The sequence below is a fragment of the Carica papaya genome, chromosome 3 (genome assembly GCF_054855325.1).
Source record: "Carica papaya isolate Zhongbai chromosome 3, ASM5485532v1, whole genome shotgun sequence".
Classification (NCBI taxonomy): Eukaryota; Viridiplantae; Streptophyta; class Magnoliopsida; order Brassicales; family Caricaceae; genus Carica; species Carica papaya.
Window position 1 is genome coordinate 27,145,969 of NC_142311.1, and position 13,214 is coordinate 27,159,182.

The 13,214-nt window shown below is 38.6% G+C and overlaps 1 protein-coding gene across 1 annotated transcript in view; it reads left to right on the forward strand.

Moving 5' to 3' along the window:
• The window catches only part of SKL2 (shikimate kinase like 2), a 29,022-nt gene that overhangs the window by 1,073 nt on the left and 14,735 nt on the right, over positions 1–13,214 (forward strand). The window contains exons 3-4 of the mRNA XM_088216382.1: positions 47–241; positions 925–986. Coding sequence (XP_088072508.1) covers positions 47–241; positions 925–986 — 257 coding nt within the window. The remainder of the gene's footprint in view (positions 1–46; positions 242–924; positions 987–13,214) is intronic.

A 13,214-nucleotide genomic window follows, 5' to 3' on the forward strand; every position in this document is an offset into this window, starting at 1 on the left:
GATGTTGTTTTGTGTTTCTGAACTGAGAGGTTCTTGATTTGAACAGGTATTTAGATGACGATCAACTTGTAATTAGCTTGAAGAAGCAGGATCCAGACCTGAAATGGCCCGGCATTATGGAGTCATGGGAATCCTTGACTGCAGGATCTACACAACTTTTGAAAGGAACCTCAATCTACATTGTTGGTGATTCAACTCAAGTCAATCAGAAAGTGGCCCAAGAACTCGCTGTTGGTCTCGGGTAAGGTGAAAGATGTTTATTGGTGTTGACTGTTTTAATAAGATGTGATTGGTAATGGATCCACTACTTCATCTGTGATTGCTTGTTGTTTATCACTTATTATGTTGGTCATCTATATATTCTTGCAATTCATTGAAGTCATTATGCTATCAGTAAATGACATTACGTCGGTGACTTTACCAATTTTACTTATTTTCCATGTATACCATGCGCATCCATGCTTCTTGTATATAATTGTTTTGAGTTTACTTCTTTTTGCAGTTTGCTGTGATTTTAATTGTTGTGAGGTGGATCCACTACTTTGTCTGTGATTGCTTGTTGTTTATCAGTTATTCTGTTGGTCATCTATATATCCTTGCAATTCATTGAGATCATTACACTGTCAGTGAATGACATTACATTGGTGACTTTACCATTTTAATTTATTTTTCATGTAATTTTTTCAAAAAAAAAATTATTTTCTATGTATGCCATGCGTATCCATGTTTTCTGTTTTTAATTGATGTAAGTTTACTTCTTTTTGCAGTTTGCTGTGATTTTAACCTGGTTAAGCCATTGAAAACAATATGTTATCCTACTACCACATTCCAAGGGGCTAGGCCTTTTTTATAGATGTGGAAACCTTATTGAGCTTCATGAATTCCCCGTGGCCTAAAGCTTGTTTTTCTTGATATGATTTTCAGATATACGCCACTTGACACAAAAGAATTGTTGGAATCTTTTACAAAGCAAACAATTGATTCATGTGAGTATAGTTTTTTGGTTAAATAACAACTCTGTAAATAAATCCAGCTTTGTAATTCTCTTTAGAAGCTCCTAATGCACATAGGAACTTGATTCTCCTTTTCTTCCTTCCGACCTTCTTCCACCTGTTGATACATGGACGGTATATGTTCCCATATCCTATGAGTATTGCTTTATTAAAAAGGTTACCTTTGCAAACAACATCCATAATTCATGAACAACCTCTTTCATGGCAATACTAAGGTATTATTCATGCGTCATAACTTAAAATAGCAAATAGACATTGATTGAGAAATTGGTTTCTGTTGTTATTTCTGCAGTTACTTATATGATCCATGAAAATGTACAAGATTAAGCAAAATAATACTCCAACGATTTTGTGTACATCCTTTTACATTTCTAACCCCAAAATTATACATCAGAAGGCAAAGTGATCCTGCTGTAATATGTTTATATGTCTTGACAAGTTCAAATGACTTGAAAGTCTGAAGTTCAAGTGTAGAAAGGGAGAAATTTCTTTCCGCATTATGAAGAGCTGTAGACAGCAATTATACATACCTTATAATTAGTTACTTTCCTTTTAGAGGAAAATTTAACAATTAATTTACAGTAACTAAGAGATCATATATAAAATCTTATAATGTCAAATCTAGCTATTAGTAACAAAAGGTACAGCTAATAATAGCTGGATTTTTTACCAAATCAAGAATTAAGAGCTGAAAACATTTTTATAATAATGAATTAAATGCTGAGAATATTTCCATATAAATTGCTGAGAATATTTTCACATTAATGCTGAGGTTATTTTAACATTAATTTTGAGGATATTACCACACTGTCTTTGAGCTGGGTTGAAAATGTTATTTGTCCCAAGCTTGAAATTAGGTCTTCGAAGCTTTTTCGATGCAAGGCTTTGGTCAGGATGTCTGCGACCTGTGACCTTGTTGGTGTGTACAGCAGTTGGATGACATTGTCTTCTACTTTTTCTTTGATGGAGCAACATGACAGAACCAGATTCTCGGTAATACTTAGAACATATTGATAGTCACAAAAAAGATTCGTAGGGTCTTCTAGGTTTTCCTAGTTCCTTGAGGTAATCTTATGATTCAGCTTTTGCACTACTTTTGGAGACCACAAACTGTTTCTTGCTTCTCCAAATGACTGAATTTCGCCATACATAGGAACAATAATTAGACGTTTTTGAGATAATTTTTGTTTTTGAGATAAAACCAATGACTATACGTTATGGTCTGTGAGGAATCATATCCAGTATGCATTGCTCTAATTGGTGGATGGTTTCTATAGGGGTCTCACCCGGTTTACATCCTAAACATTCCACATTTAGTTAGCAAATATATGATATATTTTTCTGAGACACATAAATGCATTCTTTTCATCTTGTCATCTCCATTTCGAGAAAGTATATAAAATTCTTAGGCCTTTAATCTCAAATTCCTCAGTCTGAGCTTTCTTCAAATTAATCAGCTATGTAAAATGACCAATGAGAATTATATCATTAACACACACTATTAGAATAGATAACTTACCATGATTTGATTTTTTTACAAATAGTGTATGGTTAGTTTGACATTGAAATGACATGGAAATAGAAGGGAAATAAGTTCCTAAATTTAATGCGGAAGCATATAATAACGTTAGAATTTACATTCTTTACACGTAAATTTGAATGCCTAATAGGGTTACGAAAATGTTCTTTTCATACCGGTTCATAAAAAAAAACGAAATAAACATATGAAAATAGTAAATAAATGTTGTAGGGAGATTAACCTCTACTATCTTTTGATGGGATTCAGGGGATACCTACTCACAGTTCTCCTACTGGTCAGGATCTTGATCTTGATCTTGATCTTCTTAATCTGAAATGGTTAATAGGAGCGAGCTACACTACCCCAATAAGAATATCACACTACTCATTGATACGGAAACTGAAGGTTGGTAAAAAAAAAAAAACATAAAACGAGTAATGGAGTTCTTAATTTAAGTAAATTCATGTATCACAAGAAAAATCATTTATTGCATACTTATCGTTATGAGATTTTCAAAATCAACCTATAAAGATAATAACTCAAATAACATTATGATTTCTTATACAAGTGCGAAAGAAGAACAACTTTTTTTTTTTTTTTGCTTACTGGTACTTCTGGGATTTATAGGGATATCCCTTTACGCGTGAACGCAATATCTAAACTTGTCAATTATCCGGCCGTCCCCATATCTTATTCGGGATGAGTAGCAAAAATGTCATCCCTTGATATCCCGTCCGATACGAGGGTGAAACGGATCGTCCCTGTACTCTATCCGGTATGAGCGCCAAAAATATCATCCTTCGATACCCCGTCCGGTATGAGGTGACGCTAAGGTTCCCTATGTACCCAGTCTGTCCACCATCTCTCAGGATATCCAATAAGACAACCCTTTATTAATTCACATCATCAAGCAATTTTTATTTGTATATTAATTTTACATTTCACAATCAAGCGTAAATCATGCAAAAACAAGTGATATATGTATCAAGAAAACACAACTGAATCATTTAACTATTTTAATATATTATCATGTATTTAAAGTTGTATAAGTAAATAATCAGTTAAATATGACAAATAAATAACTAACTGGTTCCGACTCCATTAATGACCTTTAATTATTCCCAAAACTTTCTAAATTTCACATAATACTAGATTATTAATTTTTAAGTTTCAATTCCATAATAAGGAATAAGATGATAGATTCTTATCCGAATCGGTATACGTAACACCATACTTTCTTTCACGCCTCCTAGTTGTCCCTGGATTTTCTGAATTTTTCATGCGGAGATTAAACATGTTCCATGTACCTAAAAATACCCTAAAAACTCAACATCGGTGTTAAAAATCTCTTCCGGCCAATTTCGAGATTCTAGAAAGGCGCCGTCGCCGTGCTCCAGCGACAGCACCGCCGTCCACAGTGGCGGTTTGCCTCGGCCTGGCTCTTTTCGACCGGTTTCGGTCGGCTTTACACATATCCCTGCAAAAGAACACATTAGAAAACCTTAGTTGGCCAAAAAAATTAGAAAAATGAAACTTACCGATGGTGAGGTTTTCAAGTGCAGCGGCTCCGCCGGCTCTCCTTTGCGGTTGGGATTCCTCCTTCGATCAACCTGCAGAAAACAAAACGGTGAACACAATGGTGGAAAAATCGCACGAAACGGGAACCGGGAAGGGGCTCATCAGAGGAGATTGCGAGTTTTGGGCAGCGGTGGCCTCGTCAAGCTTTGCCCGCGGTTTTCGGCTCATTCGCCGTTTGTTCTGCTCCGATATGGTCACAAGGGTGCTCGAAATCAAATTCCGAGCGGGTAGGAGAATTTTTATCTTTTTTGGTGCTCAGAGGTGGCTTCGGTGCGGCGGCGGTCGGTGGTCGATTTCCTTCTCCGGCGGGGGACTTGCAGCTAGGGTTCGGGTTCTGTGTGATGCGAAATATTTATATCCATTATGCGTTAATTTGAGTCATCCATCGCGATCGATCTCGTCCGTCCGATCACACATAAGGAGGAAACAAATCTAGACCGTTCATCGCGTTTGATCTTGACCGTTCGATTGCGCCTAAGGGAGAAACGAATTTGAACCGTTCACCGCGTTTGATCTCGATCGTTTGATCGCGCCTAAGGGGGAAGCGGATTCGAACCGTCCACGTGCGCAAGATTGATCCTTGACCGTCCGATCGCGGGACATGCGAATCGCCAGCGTAGCTGCCCGCATGGCGCTAACGTCAGTGCGTCTCGTCATGCGGCGTGCTCCTTTTCGTCGAAACTACCGACTGGCAGTCTTACGTGGCCGAACTTTCTCTAATTGCACTTTGACTCCCTGTTTTTAATTTTTTTTTCAAAAACACCCTCGAACCCAAATTTTCACCAGTTATTTTCAAAATTATTTTCAATTTTGTTCCTAACTCGTTTTTTCTCAAAAATTCAATCAAATTAAAATAAAATAAATTTTTTTAATTATTATACATATATATATTTATAATCCATAAATATCATTCCAAGCTGATTTTCGGGTTCAAGTGTTATAACTCTCTTTCCCTTGAAAGAAATTTGGTCTCTCAAATTTATTACCTTTTTGCTACTCAAACAGCTGGGGATACTAGGCCCTAAAGCTTGATTCCAGTTTCGAAGTGATCTATTCCTATGTATGGTTCTGATATAGAACCTTGATGAATGAAATTTCTCGGTTGTGAAGTACTCTACTCTTTCGGTTTACAATGTCTACCAGTACCTCCTCATAGGATAGATTTTTCTGGAGTGAAAAGGGCTCGTGGGACAAGATGTGTGAGGGGTCTGGGTTGTACTTGCGTAGCATAGATGCGTGAAATATATTATGAATCCTAGATAGCTCTGGAAGTAGTGTCAGTCTGTAGGCAGTCGTATCAATCCGGTCTAAGATTTTAAATGGTCCAATGAATCGAGGATTTAATTTTCTCATCTTGCCAAACTTACTGATCTCTTTGAAGGGAGTAACCTTAAGAAATACTCGGTCACCTTTCCCAAACTCCAAATCTATCCTCCGGGAGTCTGCATAATTTTTTTGCCTGCTCTGAGTTGTCTAGATATTCTTTCTAATTTTAACTATCTTGGCTGTAGTCTTACTTACAAGATTTGGGTCGAATAATTTCCTATCATCTACCTTTTTCTCAACAGATCGGCGATCTGCATGGTTGGCCATACAATACCTCGTACGGAGCCATGCTGATGCTTGTCTGGTAGCTGTTATTGTAGGTGAACTCTATCAGAGGTAGGTGATCATCCCAATGGCCCCCAAAGTCTAAAATATAAGCTCGCAGCATATCCTCTAGTGTGCGAATCGTTCTTTCTGATTGCCCACGGTTTGAGAGTAGAATGTGAACTAAACCAAAATCGAGAAGTGAACCTGGGGTCTTTGTTGGATACTATTAACACTGGAACTCCATGTAACCTAGCTATCTATCGGATATATATTTTTGCTAACTTGTCTAAGGGGTCGGTCATCTTAATAGCATAGAAGTGAGAAGACTTGATGAGCCGATCAACAATTACCTAAATGACATCATGTCTTGAGCGTGCTTTAGGCAACCATGTTATGAAATCCGTTGTGATATATTCTTATTTCCACTCCGGGATCGGTAATGGCTGAAGTAGCCTGTCTGAGCATTGATACTCTGCTTTAACTTGTTGGCATACTAGACACTTGGTAATAAAGTGGGTTATCTCCCTTTTCATTCTGCTCTACCAAAACCAAGATCGCATACTTTGATATATTTTAGTACTTGCGGGATGTATGGCGAACTTGGAGCTGTGAACCTCTATCATGATGTCTCTTTTTAAGTCATTGTCATTTGAAACACACATTTTGTCCTGAAACCTGAGCAATCAATCGGCAGAGACTCGAAATTCTGGACGTACTCCTTGTTCTGCATCTTTCTTGAGGGTGGCTATGGTGGAATCGGTTAATTGTGCTTCTCTTATTCTTTGAATTAATTTGGGTTGGACAGTCAAGTGGACCAAGCATGCAACTCTCTTTAAGTTCTGAAGTTGTATCTGTTGTGCGGTCCTTATTACCCTGCATTCAGAACCATTAAGTGAGCTAACATACCTACACTTTTTTTGCTTAGGGCGTCAGCTACTACGTTGCCCTTATTCGGGTGATACAAGATATTATAATTATAATCTTGAGGAGCTCTATCCAACGCCTCTAACACATATTTAGATCATTCTGAGTGAATTTGTGCTTCAAACTCTTGTGGTCAGTAAAAATCTCAAAAGTCTCCTCATACAAGTAGTGGCGTAAGATCTTCAAGGCGTAGATAATGGCAGCAAATTTCAAGTCATGAGTGGGATAATTTTTCTCATGACTCTTCAATTAATTGGACCCGTAGGTTATAACTTTGTCATGCTACATCAAAACACAACCCAGCCCCAGGTAAGAGACATCATTGTACGCTGTATAACCCCTTGTCCCACTCGGTAAGGCCAAGACGGGTGTAGTAGTCAATCACTTCTTGAGTTTTGTAAAGCTCTTTTTACAGTTTACGTTCCATTCAAACTTAACGTTTCCTTTGTGAGCCGGGTCAATGGAGCGGTCAGACTGGAAAATCCTTCTACAAATCTACAGTAATAGCCTGTCATTCCCAGAAAGTTACGAATCTCCTTAACTGAAGTCAATTTCTCCCATCCAAGCACTGTATCAACCTTTTTGGGGTTCATTGATACTCCACCCCTTGATACAATGTGCCTTAGAAAGATAGTTTACTCGAGTTAGAAACCACGCTTACTCAATTTGACATTCAATTTTTTCTCTTTGAGAATCTGCAAAACCTGAGTCAGGTGGTGAGTGTATTCCTTTTTATTCTTTGAATAGATCAAGATATCATCGATAAACACAATGATGAACTGATTTAAGAATTGTCTTAAATCCCTGTTCATCAAGTCCATAAAAATGGCTGACACGTTGGTAATCCAAAGGGCATGACTAGGAACTCATAATGTTCATACCTGGTTCTGAAAGCTGTCTTGGAAATGTCCTCTGCCTTGATCTTTACCTGGTAGTAACCCGAATACAAATCTATTTTGGAGAAGATTTGGGAACCCTGCAACTGGTTAAAGAGATCATTAATTCTGGAGAGGGGGTATTTGTTCTTGATCGTGACCCTGTTTAATCACCAGTAGTTAATACACAATTGTAATGTTTCGTCCCCTTTTTTTACAAATGTGACTCCAGCACCCCAAAAAGATACACTATGTCGGATGAATCTACTGTCCTACAATTCATTGATCTATTTCTTCAGTTTTTCCATCTCAATATGGTTCATGTGGTAAGAATCCATTGAAATAGGCTGGGTGTCTAACTGAAGATCTATAGTGAACTCAATTTCTCTGTTCACTGGCAGTCAAGGTAGTTCGTCAGGGAACACATCAGAGAAGTCTCGGACTACCAGAATCTCTTGAATGTAGACTTCTTTCTTCAATTTGCCTAATGTAGAGAAGACCATAGAGTTAAACACTATAAAATGAGGAAATTACATTTAAAAATTTTCATTAATTTGTAAACGGCTCTTCATTAAGAGGGTTGAATACAAATTTCTTGTAGAAGCAATTTACGGTGACGTGGTACGCCGCTAACCAGTTCATCTCTGGGATTACATCAAAGCCCCCTGTGTCAATCTCTATTAAATCCACACTTAACTTTCTATCTGCTATATTTATGATACAAGCTCTATATATATATATTCCCCTAGTAGTGTCCTACTTTCAGGAATGGATACAAACAATACAAAAACAAGTGTTTCCGTTAATACATTTAAGTTTTGTGTAAAAGTGTGTGAAACAAACGAATGTGAAGCGCCAGTATCAATCAAAACATGTGCAAGGTGATTACAATAGTGTACGTACCCTGTATCACGTCCGGGTTGGCTTCAGCATCTTGTTGAGTGAGGTTGTAAACTCTGCCCTGAATAGAAGGTCTGGCCTGATTCTGGTTCCGCGGGCACTCTCTCACGTAGTGTTGAGTACTTCCACATATGCGGCAGGTATTATTGAAACGATAGTAGGGTCGGTCCCCATGATCCTTTCTATAGTGCTGGCAAGTCCTATCGCGTTCTGTTACTGGAGTCTGAGGAAGAACCTGAGTCACTAGCCTAAGTCTCTTGTTCTGTTGAATCGGTGCAGTAAGTGCTGGTCTACGGTGTGAAACTGGGCATCTGGGATTCTCCATTACTAGAGAAAAGATGCGAAGATTCCTCTCCACTAGCTGTGCCTTAACCAGAACGGCTGACTAAGTATTGAGTTCAAATACGTACAGCTGCTGTCTAATCTAGGGGCGGAGGCTCCACTCGAACTTCTTTGCCTTCCTGCCTTCATTCATCATACTCTCAGGGGAATACCAGCCCAATTTTAGGAACTTTTGGGCATACTCCAACATAGTCATCTTGCCCTAGATAAGGTGTGCAAACTCCAGCTCTTTCAAATGTCGGAGGTGCTCTAGGAAGTATTCTGCATTAAAGGCCATCAGGAACTGTTCTCAAGTGACTGGAACAGGTAAGGTGGTCTGCTTGAGTTGCCACCAGCGGCCTGCCTCTCCCACAAGCATGTAGGTGGCAAGTATAACCTTCTGTTCAGAAACCACCCCAAGAGTCGCGAAAATCTTCTCTGTTTTAGTTAACTAAAACTCGGTCTCTTCAAAAAGGGATGCCCCTGCAAAAGTATATTGGTTTAGTCTCTTGTATCTCTTAATGTAATCTGGGTCCATGATGGGTGGAATTGGGTCCCGTGGAAGAGGAACTTGTTTATGCTGGGGAGGGACCGAGTGGCCTTGTGGCGGTGTCAGATAATATGATGGAGGCACCAGGTTATACTGTGGCGGTACCGGATGATGCAGTGGAGGCACCGAATTGTGCTGTGGTAGTGCCGGATAGTACGATGGAGGAGCGGGGTTGTACCGGGGTAGCTCCAGATCTTCCTGCTGCAAGAGTGGCTCAAATTGTGGCAATGAGGGAGGGTCAGACAACTCTCTCCTTTCCTCCCCAGCCTGCTGGGTCGAGATGAGTCTCTCTAGCATCTCAAAGAGTCGGTCGACATCCTCTCGAAGTGAGTCATTCTGTGCTATTCAGTTTAGTGGAGGTCTTCCTCTCCTCATTTCTTGTACCTGTATTTCACAAGGAAATGTTGAGTGATAATTTTGTATTTAGTGTTTTTAAGTTTTTGTGTAAGGAATGGTTTCGAGAAACGCGGATTTGATATCAACTGAAACGGCTCAAAACTAGGAGGGAAAATAAATTTATAAATTTAATGCGGAAGCATATAATAACGTTAGGATTTACATTCGTTACACATAAATTTGAATGTCCAATAATACTATGAAAATGTCCTTTTCATAATGGTTTATAAAAAAAAACGAAATAAACATATGAAAATAATAAATAAATATTGTAGAGAAGTTAACTTCCACTAGCTCTTGATAGGATTCGGAAGACACCTACTCACAGCCCTCCTGCTGGTCAGGATCTGGGTCTTGATTTTCTTGATCTGAAATAATTAATAGGGATGAGCTACACTACCCAATAAGAATATCACACTACTCACCGATACAAAAACTGAAGGTTGGTAAAAAAAAAAAACATAAAACGACTAATGGAACTCTTAATTTAATTAAGTTCATTTATCATAAGAAAAATCCTTTATTGCATACTTACCGTTATGAAATTTTGAAAATCAACATATAAAATAATAACTCAAATAGCATTATGATTTCTTATACAAGTGAGTAAGAACAACTTTTCCTTTTTTTTTATCTGCTTACTGGTATCTCTGGGAGTTCATAGGGATGTTCTCCTACACGTGAACCCAATATTTAAATTTGTCAATTATCCGTTTATCCCCATACCCTGTCCAGTTTGAGCGCCAAAAATGTCATCCCTCGATACCCCATCCAGTATGAGAGTGAAACGGGTTGTCCCCATACTCTATCCAGTATGAGCGCCAAAAATATCATCCTTCGATACCTCGTCCAATATGAGATGACGTTTACGTTAAGGTTCCCTATGTACCCGGTCCGTTCACCATCTCTCAGGATATTTAGTAAGACAACCATTTATTAGTTCACATCATCAAGCAATTTTCATTTGTATATTAATTTCACGTTTCACAATCAATCGTAAATCACGCAAAAACAAGCGATATATGTATCAAGAAAACACAACTGAATCATTTAAGTATTTCAATAAATTATCATGTATTTAAAATTGTATAAATAAATAATCAGTTAAACAGAACAAATAAATAACTAAGCGGTTTCGGCTCCATTAGTGACCTGTAATTATTCTCAAAGTTTTTTAAATTTTACAAAATACCATATTATTAATTTTTAAATTTCAATTCCATAACAGGGAATAAGGTGAGAGATTTTTACCCGAATCGATGTTCGAAACACTGTCTTTCTACCACGTCTCATGACAGTCTCCAGATTTTCTAAATTTTTCTTACGGAGATTAAACACGCTCCACGTACCTAAAAATACCCTAAATCGGTGTTAAAAATTCTTTCTGGTCAATTTCGAAATTCTAGCACGGCAATGCCGCTGTACTCCGGCGACGGCACCGCCGCTGCCATGGGCGTGGCAGCGGTTTGCCTCAGACTGGCCGTTTTCGGCCGATTTAGGCAGGTTTCGCCTGGCTTTACACAATCCTTGTGGAAAAAACACGTTAGGGATCATTGGTTGACCGAAAAAATCATAAAACTGAAACTTACCGGTGGTGGGGTTTCCGAGTATGGCGGCTTCGCCGGCTCTCCTTCGCGGCTGGGATTCCTCCTTCCGTCAACTTGTAGAAAACAGAACAGTGAACACAATGATGGAAAAATTGCACGAAACAGGAACCTGGAAAGGGCTTATCGGAGGAGGTTGCGGGTTTTGGGCCAACAGCAGCCCCACGAGGCTTTGCCCGCGATTTTCGATTCACCCACCGTTTATTTTGCTCCGATATGGCCATAGGGGTGCTTGGAATCGAATTCCGAGCGGGTAGAAGAATTTTTACTTTTTTTGGCAGTCAGCGGTCGGCTTCCTTCTCCAGCGGTGAGGTTGTCAGGTAGGGTTCGAGTTCTATGTGATGCGAAATATTTATACCTATCATGCATTAATCTGGATCGTCCATTGCGATTGATCTCGTCCGTCCGATCACGCCTAAGGAGGAAACGAATCTTAATCGTTCATCGCGTTTGATCTCGACCATTCAATCGCACCTAAGGGGGAAACGAATCTGTAACTAAAAGGGAAACGAATCTGCACCGTTCATCACGTTTGATCTTAACTGTTCGATCGCGCCTAAGAGGGAAGCGGATCCGAACCGTCCACGCATGGGGGATCAATCCTTTGCCATCCGATTGCGAGGCGCACGGATCGCCAGCGTAGCCTCCCAGGTGGTGCCAACGTCAGCCCGTCTGGCCACACGGCACGCTCCTGTTCGTCGAAACTGCTGACTTGGCAGTCCTACGTGGCCGAACTTTCTCTAATTGTACTTGACCCCCTATTTTTAGTTTTTCTTTCAAAAACACCCCCGTACTCAAATTTTCACCTCTTCTTCCCAAAATTATTTTCAATTTCGTCTCTAACTTGTTTTTTTTCAAAAATTCAATTAAATTAAAATAAAATAAAATATTTTAATTATTATATATATATTCATAATCCGTAAACATCATCCTAGACCAATTTTCGGCCCCGAGTGTTACAAACATTGAGAATATTCATATTGTTTTACTCTTGTAAATCTTTAAAACTAAATTCTTTGGATTACTTAAGACCATACAGTAACCTTTTTAACTTGCGAACTTGATGTCTCATATTTGGAGTTCCAAATCTAAGAGGGATCTTTATATATACTTCTTCAACTAGGTTCTCATTTAGGAATGCATTCTTCACTCTAGCTAGAATAAAGGCCGATCCAAATTTACAGCTAATGATAGGAGAACAGGGATAATGTTTTGTTTTGTGACCGGTACAAACGTCTCTTGAGAGTCGATATTATAAAACTGGGTAGATTCTTTTGCTATAAGTTGTGCTTTGTATTTGTAGATACTTCCATCATTTTATATTTGACCATAAAGATCCATTTGCTGCATATTGGATTTTTTCTTAGGGGTAATTTGTCATTTTGTATGTCTTATTATATTCTAAAGCTTGGATCTCATCATAGACAACTGCCTTACAAGAAGGATTTCTAATAACCTCTTGGATACTTGTAGAACTTGTATCAGAACTTGTAATAAAGGCTCCAAACTTAGGTGAGCGTCTTGAATAAAAGATATAATTATACGAAACGTGTTGAGTATAGGATCTTATTCCTCTTCATAGAGCAATGCGCCAAGTCATTTCTAGAGTTTTTAAAAATTGTGTTACCTTCATTTGATGAACTTGGATTGATTCTTGTTTAGGTTTGGATAGTGTTTGAGACTCCCTCTTATGTGGGGACACGTGCTCTCAAATAGATATGAAGCTCATTGTGCACAATGTTTTTTTTGATACTTCAGGATGAGAATTAGGCTCACGAGATACTGACTCATGTTAGAATTGATACTTTGAGTTACAGGTTCAATGACATCTAGAAAACTTGGAATTGATTTTACTAGTGAATTCTCAACATCCTGATTATGTCATTCGTCATTGTTGTCTCTCTCCCCTTAAATGACAGTATTGAGATAAAATAGTTGATG